The sequence below is a fragment of the Thamnophis elegans genome, chromosome 4 (genome assembly GCF_009769535.1).
Source record: "Thamnophis elegans isolate rThaEle1 chromosome 4, rThaEle1.pri, whole genome shotgun sequence".
NCBI lineage: Eukaryota > Metazoa > Chordata > Lepidosauria > Squamata > Colubridae > Thamnophis > Thamnophis elegans.
The window spans coordinates 9,067,610-9,091,249 of record NC_045544.1 but is presented as its reverse complement, the minus strand read 5'-3'; the positions used below and the strand labels follow the sequence as shown (position 1 = coordinate 9,091,249).

At 39.3% G+C, this 23,640-nt stretch overlaps 1 protein-coding gene across 1 annotated transcript in view; it reads left to right on the top strand.

The window, feature by feature from the left end:
• The window catches only part of EYS (eyes shut homolog), an 88,181-nt gene that overhangs the window by 60,638 nt on the left and 3,903 nt on the right, over positions 1-23,640 (top strand). Inside the window, exons 3-5 of the mRNA XM_032215163.1 lie at positions 2,128-2,321; positions 7,481-7,608; positions 17,917-18,031. Coding sequence (XP_032071054.1) covers positions 2,128-2,321; positions 7,481-7,608; positions 17,917-18,031 — 437 coding nt within the window. The remainder of the gene's footprint in view (positions 1-2,127; positions 2,322-7,480; positions 7,609-17,916; positions 18,032-23,640) is intronic.

Genomic DNA, 23,640 nt, shown 5'->3' with positions numbered 1-23,640 from the left:
CTAAAAAAAAAACCAACCACTTCCTCACTAGCAATCAACACCCAGATAATGCCAAGATTAACAACTAATCAAGCAGTGTAAACAATAGCCTTATCAAGGAACTACCAAGGAGAAAAAGAGAGAGCAAAGCCCACTCCTTTTTAGCACTGAAGATATTAGCTCGTCTGGTTACGAAACCTTTGCAAGCAAAAAAACCAAGCTCAGAGAGCACCAAGGATTCCACAAACATTAATTTTCTGCTTCATTATGTCTTGCGCTGTTTACTCTTCAGTACAGCTCCTTTCTTCTTTTCATCATGCTCATTAAATACATTCATAAGAATGCAACATACACAGCTTACTCCTTTACATAACTGCCTCAGAAATCTTTATATTTAATTTGAGGCTGACAAAATACATTTATTCCATAAAATATTAAGGCACAACAGTTTCAAGGTAATCTCCATATTTTAAGTGAAAAGATCTATCAATGACAACATAATATTATTTCTGTTCAACCACAAGTAATTTTCTTCTGTACTATATTGCTAGATTATTATTTATACAGAAGTATAAGTACATGATAAGGACCATCTATTCAAATAGGCAATCATCAAAGTGTATAAGCAGCAAATAATAGTGTATTTATGCCATGACAAAAAATAAGCAGATGGAAGCATGGGGTATATTTTAATTTATGATATGCTGCAGCTCTAACTTTTAGAATCTGCCACCTAGAAAAAAGGCTAAACAAAATAGATAAAATTAGAAAGTGTGGCACTACAACATTAAGCAATCAGCAATAAATCAAAATAAGGGTCGTTTTCATAAAAAAAATACGTAAACAAAATTACCTATAAAATATATCACAGATTTGTGCATACCATTTTGTGGTTTGTATATACTGACTGCTGTAAAACTTGCTTTGGATGAAGAAATGAAAGCATGATCAACTTTCTCTCTTGTACGGATTTGGTCACACCTAAGTTATTCTACTAAATTTCCTTACCAAATGCACAAAAAATGAAACAAAATCCAGTCAAAAGTGTTTTAACTGTTTTTATGTCTTTGTTTTCTTTTTTTCTTTTCCCAAGACAAGGGTCACACAAAGCTAGGATTTTTCAATGATGAGAAATAATAGGAAGTTGGTTAATCTGTTTAACCAAAAAGTCTTCAACAAAAGGAAATTATTATAGCCGCTTCAATTTCATGTAGTTCAAGACAAGTGCAATAAGTTTTTCATCTGCAAAAAAAGTAGAATAGAATAGAATAGAATAGAATAGAATAGAATAGAATAGAATAGAATAGAATAGAATAGAATAGAATAGAATAGAATAACAGAGTTGGAAAAGACTTTCTTAGGTCATCTAGTCCAACCCCCTGCTCAAGCAGGAGACCCTATACCATTTCTGACAGATGGGTCTCCAGTCTCTTCTTGAAAGTTTCCAGTGATGAAACACCCATAACTTCTGAAAGCAACTTCTGTTCCCTTGGTTGATTGTCCTCACTTTCAGAAAATTTCTCCTTATTTCTAGGTTGAATTTCTCCTTGATCAGTTTCCATCCATCATTCCTTATCTGCCCTTCGGGTGGCTTGGAAAATAGCTTGACCCTTTCCTCTCTGTGGCAGCCCCTCAAATATTGGAAGACTGCTATCATGTCTCCCCTGGTCCTTCTCTTCACTAGACTATCCATGCCCAGTTCCTGCAGCCGTTCTTCATATATTTTAGCTTCCATCCCCCTAATCATCCTGGCTGTTCTCCTTGGCAGTTTTTTCTAGGATTTCAACATCTTTTAAAACAAATATTGAAACAAAATGTTTCTGAGATTTCCCATATTTCCAGGAGAAATTATTTATTTGTATTAAGAAATTAATCAAATATCTAGTCTGTACAACTCCAAGAACAATTGCATTGAGGGTTGTTGTTGTTTTTTTGCTTACATGACACATCCAAGCAAATATTGGGAAGAAAAGCCAAAATGAGTTTTCTACACAGATACAAATACCTTAGAAATCTGTGATGATCTCTGCCCATTATTTTGAAAGCCTAATGCACAACTGTTATCCTTGATACATTGGGAGGACATAATAAAAGCTTTTGCCCATTTTCTGACAAATAGTTTTCTCTCTCTCACTGATTGCTTTTAAGGTCCATTTTGTGAAGAGACCGTGAAGCCGTGTAGTTCTCAGCCGTGCCAGAATGAAGCTGTATGCTACAATAATCCTTCCGGGTACAGTTGTCTCTGTCCTCCTGGATTCCTTGGGCCCGATTGTGAAACTGATATCAATGAGTGTTTTTCTGGACCTTGCCAGAATGGAGGCATATGTCACGATCGGCCAAATGTGAGTATGATTTCTATATAATGGATAAGTGTGTGCCTGGTGTGTGTGTGTGTGTGTGTGTGTGTGTTTCAAGTAGTCCTCAACCAGTGGTGGGTTTCAAAAATTGTTCGAACCTACTCTGTGGGTGTGGCCTCCTTTGTGGGAGTGGCTTTCCGGCCATGTGACCGGATGGCAGTGGCTTGCCGTCCATGTGACCGGATATGAAGATGCCGACGACACTTGTCAGAACCACCTTAAATTACCTCACACACAGCACTGGCATGCATAAGAATATGATGTAAACTTGTTTTTTAAAAGGCATCTTTGGTTTGCGTTAAAACAACTTCAACACACGCAATGTTCTGATTGCACCACAAACGCAGTAGTCATCCTTACCTTTCACAGAGGCACTGAATTTTATAAATATGAGCATGATAGTGTAGAATAATCATATCCAAGGACCAGTGGTGGGTTTCAAAAATTTTTGGAACCTCTTCTGTAGGTGTGGCCTGCTTTCCGGGTCCACTGGTGGAACCTCTTCTAACCAGTTTGGTAGATTTGACGAACCGGTTCTACCAAATAGGTGTGAACTGGTAGGAACCCACTTCTGTCCTCAACTTACAACCATAATTTGGACCAGACGTTTTGTGATATTTTTCCCATTCGCAGAGCTGTGGTGGGCGTGGCCTGTGCATGATGCATCCAGCCCTGTTTGGGCCACCAGTTTGACACCCTGCTCTATGCCATTTTTCTACTTGCACTTTTACGTGCTTTCGAACTGCTATCTTGGCAGAAGCTGGAACAAGAATGGGAGCTCACTCCATTAAGTGGTGCTAAGGGTTTGAACCGCCAAACTGCCGACCTTTCTGATCAACAAGCTCAGCGTTCTTAGCCACTGAACCACCGTGTCTCTTCACTGAGCCACTTTTTGGTTCAAAATATAATCCAATTCCACAAAGCTTCTTCACAGCACATTTATATGTGGCACTTAGAACCATAGAACTGTAGGTTCTTTACTGAGAAATATGTCCTGCTATGTTTAGGGCTTAGAGGCAAGAGTTCTTGGCATAGCCACCCCAAATTTTTCATCACCTTTGAGTGTATGATCTCTATGTTTATGATTTTAACTGTTTATTTTCCAGATGAGTATTCAAGATAGAGCATGTCCCCTAAGTGATGTAACAATAAAATGCAAAAATAACATTTAAGAGAATAAGAGAGCGGGAAGGGACATTGAAGGTCTTCTAGTCCAACCTCTAGTCCAACCAACCAAGCAGGAGACTCTATACCAAACTCTTCTTAAAAGCCTCCAATGGTGGAGAACCCACAACTTCTGGAGGCAGCTCATTCCACTGATTAATAATTGTTTATTTCACATATATAAAACCTCAAAAAAACAGCAATCAACAAAAGCTTTAAAAAGAGAGGGAGGGAGGGAGGGAGGGAGGAAGAGAGAGAGAGAGAGAATAACAGGAAAGACTCAGAATAGCAATAGCAGTTAGACTTATATATCGCTTCATAGGCTTTCAGCCCTCTCTAAGCGGTTTACAGAGTCAGCATATCGCCCCCACAATCTGGGTCCTCATTTTACCCACCTCGGAAGGATGGAAGGCTGAGTCAACCTTGAGCCGGTGAGATTTGAACCGCTGAACTGCAGATAGCAGTCAGCTGAAGTGGCCTGCAGTACTGCAATCTAACCACTGAGCCACCTCGGAAGGATAGCCAAACCTGAAATGGAGCATATTCTCCTGTATAGATGGGGAAAATGATGAATTTCAAAATGCTTCCATTGCAAATAAGGTTTTTTTTTCCCTTGGTGCCACAATTCTCAAATAATCGGGCAAACAATAAAGCAAAAAGTTTATTCTGAGTGCATTCCCTGAAGTATTTTACGATCCTTGGAGAAAAAACGCAATTTAACTGCTGAAAGCAACCGCTTAAAAAGACACAAATCATGTTCTCCTTAGGCCAGTTTATTGGATTTACAAAGGAGATTAAAATTACCTCTTTAAAACACTATGAAGGTAGAGCAAATCCTTTGTGGCCCTTTTCCTTGTAAGTTCTTAAATGAAAAGAAGAAAAAATGTATTTATGGACTGGAGTATTCTCCTTTTATTGAGTGAAGGTGGGAGATTTCAGCCCTCCAGAAAGTCTAATTTAGAACTATTTTTGCATGTTTTCCATGGTTGGTTTTCTTATCGTTACAGAATAAAAAATTAGTACAATGAAGGGCAATGTTTCCAATGATAGAAATGTGTACTGAGGTTCATTTTCCTCATTCGTGCCCAAGAAAGTGGTGGGACTGTTTTTTTTTTCTTTTTTTTTGACAGTTGTTCAATGGTTTTCTCTTAACACAGAAATCCATTTAAAGCTCTGTAGCAGTGGTGGGTTTCAAAAATAGTTTGAACCTGCTCTGTGGGTGTGGCCTCCTTTGTGGGAGTGGCTTGCTGCCCATGTGACCGGATGGGAGTGGCTTGCCGCCCATGTGACCGGTTATGAAGATGCCGACGACACTTGTCAGAACCACCTTAAATTACCTCACACACAGCACTGGCATGCAGAAGAATATGAGGGGAAAGCAGCATAGGTAGGAGAGGCTAACAATCAAATTTATTTTATCACTTATTAAATGTATAAGCATCCATTTCACCAATAAAGTAACTCTGACTTACAAACAGTAAAAGAGTAAACATAAAAACAATTAAAATTAAGAAGTTTCATATAAAAAACTAAAACAAAGGAGACGGATGGCATGAGGGTGAGATCTTCTTCACTCCAGTGAAAAGTTTCCCTCCTCAGGGCCCCAAGGCAACTCACAAAAACAGATTTAATGCCTTGCTAGAAGTGTGGGAGCAATTACACATCCACTGCAGCGGTGGGTTTCAAAAATTGTTCGAACCTACTCTGTGGGTGTGGCCTCCTTTGTGGGAGTGGCTTGCCACCCATGTGACCGGATGGGAGTGGCTTGCCGCCCATGTGACCGGATATGAAGATGACGACGACACTTGTCAGAACCACCTTAAATTACCTCACACACAGCACTGGCATGCATAAGAATAGGATGTAAACTTGTTTTTGCAAAGGCATCTTTGGTTTGCAGTTAAAACAACTTCGAACACACGCAATGTTCTGATTGCACCACAAACGCAGTAGTCGTCCTTACCTTTCACAGAGGCACTGAGTTTTATAAATATGAGCATGATAGTGTAGAATAATCATATCCAAGGACCAGTGGTGGGTTTCAAAAAATTTTGGAACCTCTTCTGTAGGTGTGGCCTGCTTTCCGGGTCCACTGGTGGAACCTCTTCTAACCGGTTCGGTAGATTTGACGAACTGGTTCTACCGAATAGGTGTGAACTGGTAGGAACCCACCTCTGCTTTTTAGGAAATTAGCATCCAGCCCTTTCCTAGAAAAAGGAAATATTTTAGGAAATATTAAAAAGGCAGAATATTTTCCCTAAAAGGGACATAGAAACTCAGCCCCCCCCCCCTACCTTTGTTAATGGCCCACTAAGGCCTGGGCCTTATGTTCTACATAACAAAGATCTACCTCCTTCATGCAGAGCCATAGTAGGAATTGCCCTTTCATTGCATCATTACCCAGCAAGGCTCAATCAAGCCTGGGATACAGACAAACCTACGAAGTTACCCCTGCATGGCCCCATGAAAGACTGACAGCCAATCGGAACACAAGCTCAAATTCAAAGTCCAACAAAGGGCATAAAATCCAGGCCCTCTTAGCATCTCTTCCTTTCTTTGTCCCAGACCTCAAACCATGTGATCCTGTCCACCGTTAAATCGTCTTTCCAAGCAGTCTCCATGTCCCATATTTCTTCCCACTTGAAACTGAAACCAGATGGACATTTCTTCCAACAGCTGCATGTTTTTTTGTGTACAGTACGTACTTGAAAACACGTTTAAAATATTTTGCTGTCAAAATATGAATATCAAAATGCACTTTGAAACTATTTTTTTCTTCTAAGCAAAGCATCTCTGTTAAGAAATGCAAAATAGATTAATGGTCACCTGTAACTAATTGCTGGCTTGAGAAGTCGGTTTAATATTTGAATTTTCAAAGGTCGAATTGTTCAAGCATCTCTAAAATTAGAGCATTCATTGAGTTAGATGAGTGCAGAAATATGTTTTTGCGTTAAAAAAAAAAACACCACTCAAGTACATCTGGCCAATCTTAAACTGCTGATTTGTAATAATGGTGTTAGATCCATTGCCTGTTCAGGTTGAGTCTTTACTATTTTTCATTTATGATGCCGTAAGTTGCCCAAAGTCAGTGAGATGGGCAACATATAAATTTAATAAATAAATAATAACTAAATAACTACGAAAAAGCTTTCCCCTCTTTTTAATTACCATGCACCTATTTTTCTCCCTTTTCTTGGATACCTTATTTAAGGAAATATATTTCAACTAACACCAATTAATACAGTCAGAAGACATGTTGAAAACTGCACAACATATGAACAGACTTTACCATAGTTTCAAATGGTTGGTGGTGAGCATCCTTGATTAAGATAAATCTAAAAAGTTAGAGAATTCCTGGAAGCCTGGCATTCAGACTAATAAGCCATCAATAAGCACATAGAGATAAAGAATGCACACATCCCATTCAAAAGTAACGGTTAAAAAGCTAAAAGATGACAACACTTCCTAACCAGCAATCAGCCCTCAGCTAAGCAGTTTATATAGACTGAGTGTAAAATAATGCTTTGTCAAATTGATAGATTAAAAGCTCCGAATGAATACTAACGTTCAAATATATTTTAGTTCTGAATGTGTAACACGGTCACAGGTATACTATATAGAGTTTTAACTCCAAGCAATAAACAGTGGAACTAATCATGGAACTAACAACTCAGTAAACAATAGTCTAATCAAGGAATTGCCAAGAACACTCACCAACATTGACAGGACAAACCATTATATATAAAAAGAAAACCGACCTCACTTCTTTTTAGTAGTGATGATGGTACTTAGTTGGGTAAGAAAACAACCAAGAACAGAGTGTACCAGGGATTACACAAAAGTAGGTTTCGGATTTAAGTTTTCTCTAGAAATTGAATCTTTCTTTAGGTATATTACAGATCACACGATGGACATTTAAGAAGCATCCTTCATTTTGGATTTTTTGCAAATGTGATTTAAGAAGTCTCTCTCTTTTGCAGGATGTGTCATGTACCTGTTTGCCAATGTTCACAGGTAAATTCTGTGAAAAGATGATGACCCTTTGTGAACCTTCCCCCTGCCGAAATAATGGCAGTTGCATAGATGAGATGGAGAGCTACCATTGCAGGTAACAACCTTTTCAATGTTTTCCAGTTTAGATTTTCATCTGGGTTTTAGGGGGAAAATTGCAATGAAATAATAATGCTTTACTTGAGAGACCGCCTGCTGCCAATCACCTCCACTAGACCGATTAGATCCCACAGACTAGGCCTCCTCCGAATTCCATCCGCCGGCCAGTGCCGACTGGCGACTACCCGGAGGAGAGCCTTCTCTGTGGCTGCTCCGACCCTCTGGAACGAGCTCCCCGTGGAGATTCGAACCCTCACCACCCTCCAGGCCTTCCGCAAAGCCCTTAAAACCTGGCTGTTCCGACAGGCCTGGGGCTAAAGAACCGTTGCCCCCGTCTCGAATGGTATGACTGTTGTGTGTTTTTAAATTATGTATTGTTATGTTTCGTCTTTTATTTTTTGTCTGTACCCCCCTTCCCTGATTTGAATTGTGAGCCGCCCTGAGTCCCCTTCGGGGGAAAAGGGCAGCATATAAATATAATAAAATCAATCAATCAATCAAAATCAATCAATCAATCTTTTTATTAGTCCTGCCTGTATTCGGTTGGAGAGGTTCTATAGAAACACAACTTTTTGTTTTCAATGGCCAGGAGACAAAAGTGGGAGACTGAAAAGTAACAACTGGAAGGGATTTTACTCTATTTCATCATGAATTCTCTAAGATAAAATATATACTTCTCTAACTTGAGATGAAATTTGAATAAGTTGGAAAGGCAGATCCCCTGCTCAGTGCGTGTATAACATCATGTTTGGGAAAAGAAAAATGTAGCTACTCATTCTTAATTCATAGACTTCTGATAATAATTCACAATGCAGCTCATCAATCTGCGTGTTGGAAATAGATCAGTGCTTTTCTAAAAACTACGGAAGAGGACCAGGGACACGGATAGCTAATTCTAGCCCATTTTTATATAGATTTATAGATCTTTTCTTCAGACCATTAAGATGTAAAATTAGTAGTCTTCACACTTGCTTAGCTTTTATTTTGGATGCCTTAGAGAAGGTTCCATCATGCATTTTTAAAGTGTAGTAAACAAACACAACTTTTAGAGTAGCCGTAAAAATAGAATATTAATATCTCTGCTAGGTAAAAGGATGGTAATCCATTGGGGTGCCTAAGAAACCTGATGATGGTGTCAGAATGTAGTCCCATATTTGCAGGGAATGTCAAGTTGAAAAAGAAATTTACACATAGAGAAATATCAGTGGAGGTCTCCCCCTCCTCCTCCTCCTCCTCCTCCTCCTCCTCCTCCTCCTAGGAGATAGATATCATGAAGTATCTAAGCATTTTTGAGGGAATATTACCCAATTAGGATTACAAAGTGTAACTAGACAGTGTATATTTCTGTGCCTGCATTTATTGGGGAAATCCAAATGCAAGTGTAGAAAAGAAGATTGAAATTGGTGAGTTTCAACTCCTTCCTGCTGCTACTAATTCTTCCCAATATAGCCTGTTATTTTTCACAAATTGGTGGACAGCATTAGAAAAAAAATATTCAAAGGTGTTCTACTCTACTCTACTCTACTCTACTCTATATCATCTCATGAGAGCCAATTGTTAAATTTGGGGGAAATGTACAAGCAAGGGCAGAGCTGAACTGTGATATCTACATGCCAATCAGTTGTTCTGTGGTAGCAGTAATGGAGCCTAAAGAGCTAGTTCTTACATTTTTACCAGCCACCACTGGCCTTGATCATATTGTTAGTACATCATTTGTCCTTATTTGTGGCCTACAAATAAACTCTGAGGATGCCAGACAATCAGTGTGTCTCGTCCTTCCTCCAGATTGCCAATAGTGTTTTTTCACAAGGCGACTGGACTGTCTTTGTTTTTTTTTTTCCTTGAAGACATTTCGCTTCTAATTCAAGAAGTCTCTTCAGTTCTTGAAAGGTCTTCAAGGAAAATCAAAGAAAGTCCAGTTGCCTTTGTCAGCGTTCCAAGTATCATGTAGAATTAAATCAGAGTCCAAGGCAAAACGATCCTTAAAGTTCCAATTTAATAAAGCAGACATCTTAGCACATCCGTGTTAATCCCAATTCTGGAAATTACACCAGAATTCTACCCAGTTAAAAGTTCATGATCTTGTCCCCCACATCCACAATCCATCACATGGTCCAATCTTCTTCTTCCACGCTGGCATCCACACCCAACTTCTTCCGGTCAGGTGCAAAGGTGCAGAGACAAAAAAATGACCTTGGTCTTCTAGAAAAGAATGATAGCAATACATTCCACAATCCTACTCCTTCTATTCCCCCCTCCCATCAACTATACTAATGAAACAGCATAATGAAATAAGAGAAAGTGCAGCAGGCTATAATTCTAAAAAGAATATAATTGCAGGCCTGACAGCCTTTTGAAAAAGCATCCTTAGGACAACCACGAATCTCCATAGATACCTCCAGATTGCCAGTTACAAATTTTCATTTCCTCTAAGAACTTCTAAAGCTCTGTTAAAAAAACAACAACAACTGTACAACTACCAAAAAGTTCCAGGTCAATATGGCCCAATTTTAACAAGTCCTGTGGATATACCTTAGCAGGTCAACAAGCTGCATTCCAGAGCTTTTGCTTTAACATATTGAATAAAGAGGAGCTGCAGATATTGCTTTTAAGCCTTTTGGTTAATATCAAGTGGTGTGTGTGTGTGTGTGTGTTTGCATGGGTGGTGGTGGTCAGGGAGCCTTTCTCAGTCTGTCCAGCGTGAAAGAAAATGCCAACAGATTGACTGACCTCACCTGAATGCAAAATTCTATATCTGGTTTTCAGAAATTTGTAAGCAACCATAATTTTTTGAAATTTAAGAACAAATAAGTGGTGAGATAGCAGTATTCCAATATTTGTTGTTGGCAGGGCCGGATTTTCCTATAGGCTAACTAGGCTTCAGCCTAGGGCCTCAAGATCAAGAGGGGCCTACATTCAAATTGTTAGCAAAATTAAAATTACACTATTCTAAAAACAGTGAACACTAAAACACTGAACCGAAAATAAGGAGAAATTCTACGCATATGACTAATAAACAAACATAAAAATGTATTGGTTAAGACCGTTCCAGCGCTGTGGCAGTTGGGGAGCCCGCCCATGTTTCCGGCACTGGCGGTCGGGCAAGAGGCGCGGCTGCTCCCAGTAGCCGCCCCTTCGACGCAGAGCCCACCAGCGGCCAGGCAGGTGAGGGCGAGGGGGCCGAGCTGGGCAGCTGAGCGCAGCAGGGGAGGCGGCTGGCCTCGCTGCCTTTGCCCCAGAGCAGAGCCGCCCTCCCACTTAAAAATGGGAGGTAAAAGGGCCTCATAAGTGGAATAGCCTAGGGCCTCTTTTCATCTAAATCCGACACTGGTTATTGGCATCAGTGATTATTGGGAATGTCTATTATAACAGGCCATAAGGGACATGTGAATTAGGACGACTCCTAGTTTAATTGGGCAGTTATTAAATTGCTAAAGAAAGGAGGGAGGGAGGGAGGGAGGGAGGGAGGGAGAGAGAGAGAGAGAGAGAGAGAGAGAGAGAGAGAGAGAGAGAGAGAGAATTATTCAGCACTCCTGAAGGAAGTAAATAAGTTCTGTGTTTGTAAGTAAGAGTGTGCTCCCAGGCCTAGTCTAATGGCATTTCTGAGAGCTGAAAGATTCAGTTTCCTGTTTAGGGTTGAGATAATTGGTTTCATATCTTTGAATGATTTCTCTCCTCTGGGTTTTAAAGACTAATTTAGAACAGAAGGAAGAAATCTTTTTTCAGATTGAAGACGCCTACCCATTTCTGCAAAGGATGGCTGAAGTGCTCTCAAGCCTTCTTAAAGAGGATTTCAAAAGCCAGGAAGTTGCTCCGGTGTCATTCATTTTTTTTACTTAAATACACCTTTCCAAAATCATATCATTTTGCATTGCATTTCTTTCTGACTCAATCTGGAATAGACTAGGATATAAAATAACCCCTTTGAGAGGTCTTTTAGTAGTCTGTTTAGATTAAGGTCAATTTCTGGTCTCCCCTCACTCAATTCATTTGTTTTTCTTTCAAAGTATGTAACGGATATTTACAGAAGATGCTTATACTGTAATTTTCCATTTTACTTTCTGCAGACTAAGGGATTTTAGCTGACCATATCTAATTTCCAGAAGCACCAGTGCATTATCAACACATCACTCTTCCTTTTACAAATTCAGAGACATGTCTGATAGCATCTCCATTTATTGACTGGAGAGGAGAGGGGAGAGAAGAGGAGGGTAGGGGAAGGGAGATAATGAGGGGGAGAAACAAGAGCATCTTTCTCTGGGTCAAGCAAACAGGATGGGTAGATCATCTCCTGATGAGATGTGAGATAGCAGTATTCCAATATTTGAAGGGCTGCCACAAAGAAGAGCAGGGGGGGGGGTCAACTTATTTTCCAAAGCACCAGAAGGCAAGGCAAGAAACAATGGATGGAAACTAATCAAGGAGAGAAGCAACCTGAAATTAAGGAGAAACTTCCTAACAGTGAGGACAATTAAATGGAATGGGTTTCTGTTCTGACCCCCCTCGTCCCACCCCAACACACACTCCGAGCCAAAGATAAGTTACGGCATTTAATTAACAGACAGACAGGTCCTTGGCAGCAAACTGGCACAGACAAGCTTGGGCAGCAATAAACACAGATAAGCTGTGGCAGCAATCCAGCCTGCCAAGCTCACCATAATGTTCTCCGACATTAGTTCCTGCATTGACTTCTGCAAAAGGGGTGTGTGTACAAGCAGTCCTTTTATAGTCTGGAGAGGAGCCTAATGACCACCAGCTGAGTGCAATTACATCCTGTAATTGCATAATTGTTCCTTATGTCTATTAGCTCTCCGGTGCCGGGCATCTAGGAACAACTCCCTTGGCTCCTCTCCACTGCTGATGTCCGGATCATACTCCCTTGTCTCCTCCCCACTGGTCCAAGGCTCAGGCACCCCCTGGTGGCCAACCAGCCTCTCCGCACCCTACTCGGAGTCGGAACCCTGTCCAGGGTCCTCCACATCCTCCAAAGCCGACTCATAGGTCCCCTCGCTGTCGGAGTCTGGTGGCAGCTCAAACGGCTCCTGCTGGGCCACAACAGGTTTCCTTCAGTGGTGTGGGTGTTCCATCACTAGAGGCTTTTAAGAAGAGATTAGACATCTCTTGATGTCTATCTGAAATGACATACAGTCTCATGCTTGAGCAGGAGTTTGGACTAGAAGATCTCCAAGGTCCTTTCCAACTCTGGTATTCTATGTTAACTTTAAATTAGTCTGCAAGGGATAAAATTAAACTTCACTGCAGTAATCCAAATAATAAGAGTATGGGTAGTTGTTGCTAAGTTTTTCTACTTTAAAGCGTGTAATTGGTATGCTAGTTGAAGCTGAGCAAAGAATACTTTGGCCATGATTCCACCTGCTTCTCTAACAGAAGCTGTGAGTGTAAGAAAAGACACTGAAGTTGCACCCTTGATCATTTCATGGGATTATGACGGTCTACGGAGTTACAGTGAATACTGCTAATAACTCCAAGTCCCAATTGTGCTTTTTCATGAGGCAACTGGACTTTAATGGTTTTTATTGAAGACATTTTGCTTCTCATCCAAGAAGCTTCTTCAGGTCTTCAAAGAAAAAACAGAAAGTCCAGGTGCCTGGTGAAAAAGCACTTTTGAGACAACCATGACCTGGATGACTGAGATATTAATAACCTCAAGGTTGTTTTTTTTTGCATAAACAGACCGTCCCTTTTTCTGAGATTCTCAATTTTAGTCAGTTTCATTCCTATTCAATTTCTTACATCTTCCAGAACCTACATCAGAAAATCGATTGCATCTTCTGCCTGTCCTCAGTGGAATGATAGATTGAATATCATCAGCCTATTTATTGATGACCAAATACCTTTTTTTAATTTTTAAATTAAAATAATATGCTAAAACAATAAAATAATAAATGATATGAAAGAGAACATCAGATTGTGCATCTCACAAAAGCATAAAGGATATTTCTCCAGAGTACATCCAAACCTAGGCTTGTTCTTATGTCCATTTATATTCAGGTATTTTGCTTTGTTTTTTGACTGTATCTGCCAATCTGACATTATTTCCTTCATTTCATCTTTGAAGTTCCTCCAATTTCCCTCATTTGATTCCAGTGTTCTAGTTTTATCCATAGTTGATTACCTGTCTGGTTTTCTTGCCTCTAACCATCTGCTTCCTAACCTACTGGTTCCTTTTACTTGGGAAGAATTGTTTTCCATTCTAAACATATAACCAAAAAGATTCAATTTAATTTTCTTGACTTCAGCTGTGATATATGACTATCCTGTATCCTAATTTCACATTTTAAGTCTTTTTATTCTGTACAGACTTGATTTAAGGATCTAATATAGCACTTTCTTCCAGCAAATGTCAAGTACTATGGGGAAATACAGGTGGCTTGTAGTTAGAAATATATATCACAATAGATTATGGCAATTCTTCATTCCTTTTTGATTCCCATGTTTTCTAGACCACTAAAATATCATAAAAAGACTTTAAGAAAATGTGATAAATGCTTTAAATGCTTATAGCTCAACCATTTTTTCAGCTTCTTGTTCTCATTCCATTTGAGAGAATTTACTTAGAACTTTCTTTTAATAGAGAAAGTGATTTTTGAGACATTCTTATAGTTTCCAGAAGCATTGATATTTGCACCTTTTATCCTATTGATCAGTAGAGATATTAAGAATAGAGACAGCAAGAAAAAACTCCCACTTAGTCTCTGCTTTCCTTTCCTTTAATTGGAAGGATGATACTCTTAGATATACTTCATGCAATTAGGGTCCTGACTGAATGAAAAATAGTGGATATATATATATATATATATATATATATATATATATATATATATATATATATATATATATATATATATATATATATATAAACCCTTCCCTCTTGCAGTTATTAATGCTGGATCTGAAGTTACCAAAGGCAAAGATAAAATAATTAGTGTTGCCACATGTTCATGTTGTCTGCATGCCTGGATATAAACTGTGAGATTGCTGGTGCTCTCTCTGAGCTTGGTGGTTTTCTTGCAGACATTTCATTACCAAACTAGGTAACATCATCAGCGCTGGAGGGGAATGGGGTTTGCTCTTATTGAGTATAAATTGTAAAAAGACAATTAGATAAAATAATGTGATTCCAAAGGCAAATTAAAGGATTGCAGCTCCTTTGTTTTCAGGAATCTTAAGCACCAAGAGGAACCAGATAAGAGACAAATCCCTTTTCTTTCAAAATACTTAGATTTGTATACCAGTCCAAGAATGCTTTGCCTGGAAGGAGTTCACAGAGATTTCCCTAGAAGAATTTATGATTGAAATAGTATCATTTTTCTGTCGAGGACTTGGGAAATCTTGGAGCCAGGAGATTTGGGGACCTCAGATTGGGGCTGGGGGAGCTGGCAAGAAATTATTTGTGTACATTTTAAAAGAATGTGTCATTTGCAAGCATCTCCCTGTTTTCATTTTTGCATATGTGTGCAAACAAGCATATGTTTGCATTTCAAGGGCTAACATTTTGAAAGATGGAGATTGGTTCATAGATGTTGGTGATGTTTATTTATGCATTTGATTTAACCATATCTCCAGTGGTGGGATTCAAACAATTTAACAACCTGTTCGCCCAGGGTCAGGTTTGATGTCGTGGGAGGCGTGGCCCATCTTTTTCCTCCAGCTCTGTTGCGCATGCGGGATGCAATGACCAACCTCTTGCAATGGCCAACCTGATCCTGGGCGAACTGGATGCTGTGCTGCAATGGAGAAACGGGCAAGGGAGTGGCCAGCATGAGAGAAGGAGGAGGGAAAGCAGCCTTCTCCTTCCCTTGCACCAGTTGCTCCATTGACTGTTTCTCCATTGCGGCACAGTGCAGTGCGTAGTGTTAGATCGGCGGAAGAATCAGTCTGAGGCGTCTGAGGTAACCGTAAGTCAACTGCTTTATAGCAATAGCAATAGCAGTTAGACTTATATACCGCTTCATAGGGCTTTCAGCCCTCTCTAAGCGGTTTACAGAGTCAGCATATTGCCCCCAACAACAATCATTTTACCCACCTCGGAAGGATGGAAGGCTGAGTCAACCTTGAGCCGGTGAGATTTGAACAGCCGAACTGCAGAACTACAGTCAGATGAAGTAGCCTGCAGTGCTGCATTTAACCACTGCACCACCTCGGCTCTTTATTACAGGCAAGAACGAAGAACAGAGATAGACCGGCACCCTTCCTCTGTCTGACAGCTTTTTATATGGAGCTGTCAGACGGATGAACCAATAGCCGCGCGTATGACAGCCCGGCAACTTGCAGACAGCGCCTGGCTGCTGCCGAGCTGTTATTTGTAAGTCCGAGGACTTACTTAGGCTATAACACGTAGGATCCACTTTGGTAGCAGGGAGGAGGGGAATTTAACAACCGGTTCACATAAACCGGTATAAACCGGCTGAATCCCACCATTGCATATCTCCCAATCCTTCCTTTTCAAAACCAGATCTTTGGAGTGATCTAGGTGCTCTTGAACTATTTACTGAGTCCTGATTCTCATTGAAAATGGAAGGATTCTTGAAACTGAGAGAGCTAGTAAAACAGGAGGGCATCACCATTTGAACCCTGACTCATAATAATAGAACAGGACTGATGCCACAGTGAAAATTGCCATTCAAAAAATGGATGCTGTTCCTGAGCTACTGCAGATAAGAAATATTTTTTTTCCTCTTAAAAGAAAATCTATAATTATAACTAAGGAAATAGAATAATACTCATATCATTATCCACCCATCATTGCTTCCTCAAGCCAGTGTCTGTCAGCTATTGACAACTGTTAGCATACCAATTATATAGTGATCATTAGCTAAGTGTCCTAAATCTTATTTGTCATTACTTTCCTCAATTTCTCAGTAATAGAGCCATCTATTCTAATAGCTTCCCCAAGGTGCTGTACAGTTTGTTATTATCTATTTAGCTCAAGGTTGATTTTATATATAGATATAATATCTATGTATGTGTATGTATGTGTGTGTGTGTGTGTGTGTGTGTGTATGTATGTATGTATGTATGTTATATATGTTATATGTTTATATATATATATATATATATATATATATATATATATATATATATATGTGTGTGTGTATGTATATGTATATGTTTGTGTGTGTGTGGGTGTGTGTGGGTGTATGTGTATATATATATATATATATATATATATATATATGTATGTATGTATGTATGTATGTGTATATATATGTATATGTATATGTATGTATATATATATATATATATATATATATATATATATATATATATATATATATATATATATATATATATGTTGCATTTGTGCTGATAAATAAATAAAGGCAGACTAGTATAGATCTATTTCAAGCTATTTAGCTCTCATCAGCTAGCCATACCCTTGCTGGGAATCGAACCTGGGCTGTATTACATATCAGGCAGTTGGGTTAGCTATATGTTCCAGAAGGTTGTATTTAACACCAACATAAAGGCATTTATTCAATAAAGGGTGGATGGGTGGGAAATCCTCTTTACCAAAGTGTACCTCACCTGTCTAAATTATTAGCAGCAGGTAGCCTGAATTTGTTACTGTTCCAATCAAGTCCCGTTGAAATTACACTGTGGAAATGTGGTTTTTGGTAGTCAATCAGTGGTTTTACTTAAATGAAATGTAATTAAAATTTCAGAATTAAATTTCAGAACTAAATAAAATCGAATTAAATAAAATAGCACCAAAAGACAACACAAGCAAAAATAGTTGGAGAGCAACCTAGAACTAAGGAGGAATTTTCTAATGGTGAGAGCAATTAACCAGTGGAACAACTCGCCTTCAGAAGCTGTGGCAGCTCCATCACTGAAGGCTTTCAAAAAGAGACTTGGCAACCTTTTGTCTGAAATGGTATAGGGCAGGGGTGTCAAACTCAAGACCTACAGGCCAGATTTGGCCTGTGGGGTGCTTAGATCTGGCCGTGGGGCTGCCCTGGAATCAGCGACGAACCAGGCCACATGACCTCCGTTTTCACTGGCAGAGCACTCAGGCTATCACATGCACCCCCAACACGAGTGAGGTTTGATGGCCATGCCCCCCTTGCCACTTCATTCCCCACATCCCAAGGTCACACACAACCCTGATTAGGCCCTCAATGAAATCGGGTTTGACACCCCTCGTACAGGGACTCCTGTTCAAGCAGGGGGTTTGACTAGAAGACCTCCGAGGTTCCTTCCCACTCTATTATTCCATGCTCTGTGTTCCATGAATTTACATTTCAGAATTCAAGTCCTCTGAACTCTGTTGCTGTATTTACAGCTGCATGCCAAGCTACACTGGAAGAAACTGTGAAGACGTAATTGACTACTGCAGGATTCTCAGCATCAGCTGTCTGAATGAAGGATTGTGTCTCAATATAATTGGAGGATTCAGTGTAAGTAATTTTATATGGTAAATAAATTCTGGGCTTTGAAAAATAGGAAAAAGTTCAACCACAATCTGAGAAATGCATTATCTGTTGGAGAATCAAAAAAGAACAACACATTTATGTATTTGTTATATGCACACTTCACTCAGTAACACAAGAAGCATTCAGTCAGGTAATATAGATTTTTACTTGGTTATCTGTTAGGAAAATTAGATATCAGTTTTACCCTTGAAAGAATGTGTGACTAATCTTTGGAGCCATACCCTCCCCCCTTCGCTAAAATAAAACTTTGATAATTTAATATTAATTCTATATAAAGAGGGGGGCAGTGGTGGGATTCAGCCAGTTCTCACCTATTTGGGAGAACCGGTTCTTAACTTTCTAAGCAGTTCAGAGAACCGGTTGTTGGAAGAAATCTAATTTTGTTTCCCCCCCCTCGCCACTTTACAGAGCTAATCCTGTAAAGAAGGCAGGAAGGAAACATTCTGGTGTTGTTTCTAGCCTAATCTTTATTACCCTGCTTACAGAAACTCCCTCTCCAGTTAACCCCTGTTACATTGTAACAGCTAAAGCGAAGCGCCCATCGACCGGAGTGATGTTGAGTTGGCCACGCCCACCCAGTCACATGACTACTGATCCCCGCCTACCCAGCTGGTCATCGGGGCAGAGAACCGGTTTTTCAATTATTTGAATCCCACCACTGAAGTGGTGGTGGGGGGAGCATCCTTTATGGACAGATTTTTAACCAAAATTTAGTTGGCAATTTAATCAAGCACTTAATCTAACAAATTCTAGAGAATCAGTCGTATTTCATGACCACACTTCAGTAAAGGATTGAATCATGCTGCTTTTCATTTCTGTCTGGAATGCATAGAGATTAAAAATAAGTGAGAGACAGAAATAATAATGGGGATAGCTCTTGAAAGGGTAAAATTGATTCCTTGTGAATTTGGCCGGTGCCCTGATTAGGACTAAGTCCTATTCAAATGATATAGAGGAAACAATTAGAGGCTTATCTTCTATAAATGCATCTGCTGTGCTTGGAGTTTTTTGTAGGTTTGGCAGGTCTTACAAACATGAGTATAACAGGCAGCCCTCTTGTTGCTTAAAAAAAAAAAACTTGTTCAGCGGTCATGAGTAAAAAAATAACTCTGGGTACCACAAGGAATCGAAGATATATTCCTTCATCTTTCAGTACCAGATCAAACATTTCTTCAGCCCTGGCTGAGGGCAAAATTCACTCACTTATCATGTTTGTTGCCTATTACCTTGACTGTTTAAGAGTTTAGTGCTTTTTGGAAGAAATAGCATGACTGACAGGTGCAGAGAAGGGATTACATAAAGCAAGAAAGCAGGGGAGATTTTTTTCCCGACCACCTACTCTCCTTTTAGTCCAATCCCTCCTTACCACAAATTAAAGGGAGTGATCAGTGGTTCTTGTTTTTCTTAATTTTTTTTTAAATTAAGTTATTAAGTGTTATAAAATGCAAAAGTAAATAAAAGAACAGTTAGGAGGGAGGGGAAAGAGAAGTGAGGAAAGGTAAGAAAAAGAAAAAGAAGAATTGCTTTTCGACTCTCTCGGTTGCAGTAGAATAAGGCATTAGCGTCAAATCACAGCTTTTTGCTTTTCCATAATAATATGAACAAATCACTTCTATAAAGATCTATCAATCTAATCTATAAAACCCACAAACAAAGTTACATAACTTTCCCACCTCAAGCATGGAATTCAGAAGTGGTCTTCACGTGGAAACCAAAGTACTTGTGTTCTTTTCTTCAATCAGAATCAGTGGTTGTTTTTAAGACTGGAATGAAATACTTGGTAAGATGAGAAAGCCAGCCAGGGAAATGGCCTAAATGTCTCATGTTAAATCACCGAGGACAGTTATCATTTGCCAGCTTTATTGCTGTGAAAGAAAAAAGATTATTGGAAGACGTATAGCTTAAACTGGCATAATTTTCTTCAGATTCAAAGAAAAGTCTGTTTTCCCCCTCATTTGCAAGAAACAAAACTTTATTAGACCAGAACCTTACCTGAATTGCTATATGGATGTGTCAAATTGTAGAAGGCCAAACATCTTATCATTCCTTTGAAGCTGAATGGATGTCCCTAAATGACATCCTGTCGAAAGGAGTGGGGAACAATTTGAGAGAAATCTGTAAAAGCTTTAGCTCATGATATATGTTCTTCCTAATGTCACAGGGCTAAAGGGTAGGCTAATGTTCCTTGAATGTTCTCCTCTTAAGAGAGAGCATATCTTCATCATTCTGTAAGTAATCTTCAAATTGCACAGCCAAGGGGCAAATATAAAGTGTCTTAAGAGAAGGGGGAAAAATCTTTAAAAGTGAGAAATTAAAATGTGATATGGCAAATGGTAAATAGCCTATTAAATCGTACCGCTAAAATGGAAATCCATTCGTCAAGTCATCTTCAGAAGTTCGATGCAGAGCTAATATGGGAGCACATAAGACACCCTGCCTCTTGTAATAATGAACAAATTGCCATCCTTTTTTTTTGGCTGTTATTAACAAGAATGTTTTTGAGAAGGATTTGAGAGGATTTTAAAAGATATTGCTGGCTACTGCTTAGGAAAAAAAATAAATCTCATTTGAGAAACCAGGGGAAAACAAAAATCCTTACACTATCTAGTAAACAGACCTTAACCCTGAAAGATCTACCAATTTCACAAAATCCTGCTGCATTAACATTTACGAGTTAATATTGATTTACAAATTGTTATTGCAATGCCCGGTACTGATTAACTTCACTATGTTTCTCAACAGCTGTAAAACCGTAAATACCATTGTCCTTTGAAGTTAATCTTGACAAATCGTCTTTGCTTAAAGCTTCATCGTATTTTGTTTTATTTTATCGCTAAAGTAAATCATACAGTACCGAATATGCTTCTTGTCTCGTAGGGGGCTATTTGGTGGAAATGTCATGTTACAAAACTGAAAAAACAATTCGTTTGTAGTATCTTGGCTCTGGAAGAGACTCTCTGGATGGCTTTAAAATAGGGTTAACTGGGAGACTTTATTACTTTGAATACATTTTTTTCTAATTCTTTTATTCTTATTCATTTGATTCCTAAAAAATGTTTTCTTGCCCGTAATATATCATTTCATTTATAATCTGCCTACAGGTTATAAGGTGGAAAAAGGGCTGAAATTAATAGCATACTGTATCTGGGTGCAATAATGCCCAAAGGATTTCTTTTCTGCACAATGCCTTCAAGATGAACTTATCTTAAGAGATTAAAACACAGAACTGTCCTCCTTGAATTCTTCCCATGCCTTTCAAATTTATTTTAAAATGTTACTGTTTTCCAAAAAAAAAGCTTATAAATATTTATACCGAAAGAAAATAATAATAATAAATCACAGCAAAAGAATGTATAAGAGCAACCAAACTGCAGATTCTTTTTAAAACAGCTTGACAAAATGGGATGTTTTTAGAAATTTTGAATCTTCCCTAGAATATATATCTAGCTAGCCTTGTCTGAGTATATACATATATGCTTCCACCATTCTGTGTCACTGTAGCCAGTAGATTGGATGGAAACTGAGCAATAAACCAACTCATTTGATCCTATAAAGACTGAAAAGTGCCAATGTTCTGGGACCATGTTATGTTCCAAGTATATTTTACTGTTGAGTAAAAGACTTAAGAACAAGAAATTGATAAGGCATCTTAACCTCAACCATAGATAGAACTATACATATTTTCTGCTGGTTAAAGACATAAAAGCGGGTCATAAAATGTCAGCAAATTGCCAAGGAAAGAATATAACATTGCCCACTGTTGTCTAAAGGTTGGATCAAGGCAACTGGACCAAACTTTGTAAATCTGAGTGTCAGCGTTCCAAGTATCATGTAGAATTAAATCAGAGTCCAAGGCAAAACTATCCTTAATGTTCTAATTTAATAAAGCAGACATTAACCGGGAGGCCCTCACAACAGTCACTCGTGCCCTTGTGACCTCTAGGCTGGAATACTGCAATGTGCTCTACATGGGGCTGCCCTTGAAGAGCATTCGGCGACTTCAGCTGGTCCAGAATGCGGCCGCGCGAGCGATCGTGGGTGCACCTCGTTTCACCAAAGTAACACCCATCCTCCGCGAGCTGCACTGGCTGCCTGTTGATCTCCGGGTGCGATTCAAGGTGCTACTTATCACCTACAAAGCCCTTCATGGTAGTGGACCTGGGTACTTGAGAGACCGCCTACTGCCATTTACCTCCACTAGACCGATACGATCGCATAGATTAGGCCTCCTCCGAATTCCATCATCCAGCCAGTGTAGACTGGCAACTACCCGGAGGAGAGCCTTCTCGGTGGCTGCTCCGACCCTCTGGAACGAACTCCCCGTGGAGATTCGGACCCTCACCACCCTCCAGTCCTTCCGCGCCGCCCTAAAGATCTGGCTGTCCCGGCTGGCCTGGGGTTAAGATTCTAACCCCACTCGAATTGTGTGACTGTTGTGTTTTTAATAATGATGTATTGTCTTTATGTTAGCAATTGTTTGTCCTCCCCCCCCCCACTTTTTTTGAACTGTGAGCCGCCCTGAGTCCCCCCAGGGAAAAGGGCGGCATACAAATAAAGGAAAATGAAAAAAAAAATGAAATGAAACATCTTAGGCACATCTGTGTTAATCCCAATACTGGAAATGACATCAGAATTCCACCCAGTTAAAAGTTCATGATCTTGTCCCCACACACACAATCCATCACATGGTCCAATCTTCTTCTTCCACACTGGCATCCACACCCAGCTGCTTCTGGCCAGGTGTGAAAGTACAGAGACAAAGGATGACCTTGGCTTCTAGTAAAGAATGAAAATAATACATTCCACAATCTCACTCCTGTGTATTCCCCCTTCCCATCAACTATACTAAAGAAACAGCATTATGAAATAAGAGAAAGTGTGGCAGGCCAAAATCTAAAAGGAATATAATTGCAGGCCTGACACTGAGTTGATTTGTTGCTCATCCAAGCAATTTCAGCAGTCAGAACAAAATTAATTGGGGGAAAGCCAGAGAGCTGTTGGAATATACCAACTCTTGCCAAATCAACTTTAGGGGTTTCTCCCCAAAAGGGCTAGCAATATGTCAATGAAGACTCAATGATTCAAGCCAAAGGTGACTAAAGATTAAATCATGGCAACTAGAGCAAACTTTGTAAATCTGAGAACTTTCATTGCTTATCCAAACAATTTCATAAGTCAGTGCAAATTTACAAAGCTTAGTCCAGTTGCCATAATTCAACCTTGAGATGCCTTTGGCCTGGATGATGGAATCTTCCTTGATATATTCCTCATTGTTTTTTTCAGTGGAAAAACAATTAAGTGTGTGAACACTAAGTGTGAAAACCTTCTTTTAGAAGCAAAGTCACCAATACACACTTAATGAAACATTACATGCAATGATCTCCAAAAGTTTTTTTTGTGCCAGGTTAATCAGAAATTGTTTTCCAGGTTCTTAAATCCCAAGAAAATAATGAATGCATCCAGCATATTACTTAGCACACTCAGTTTTTTAGAATGATATCATTAGTGTGAAGACATTTCAAGATGGTAAGATGGAAGAGAAAAATTACCTGCATCTCTTAGTTGTGTGTAAG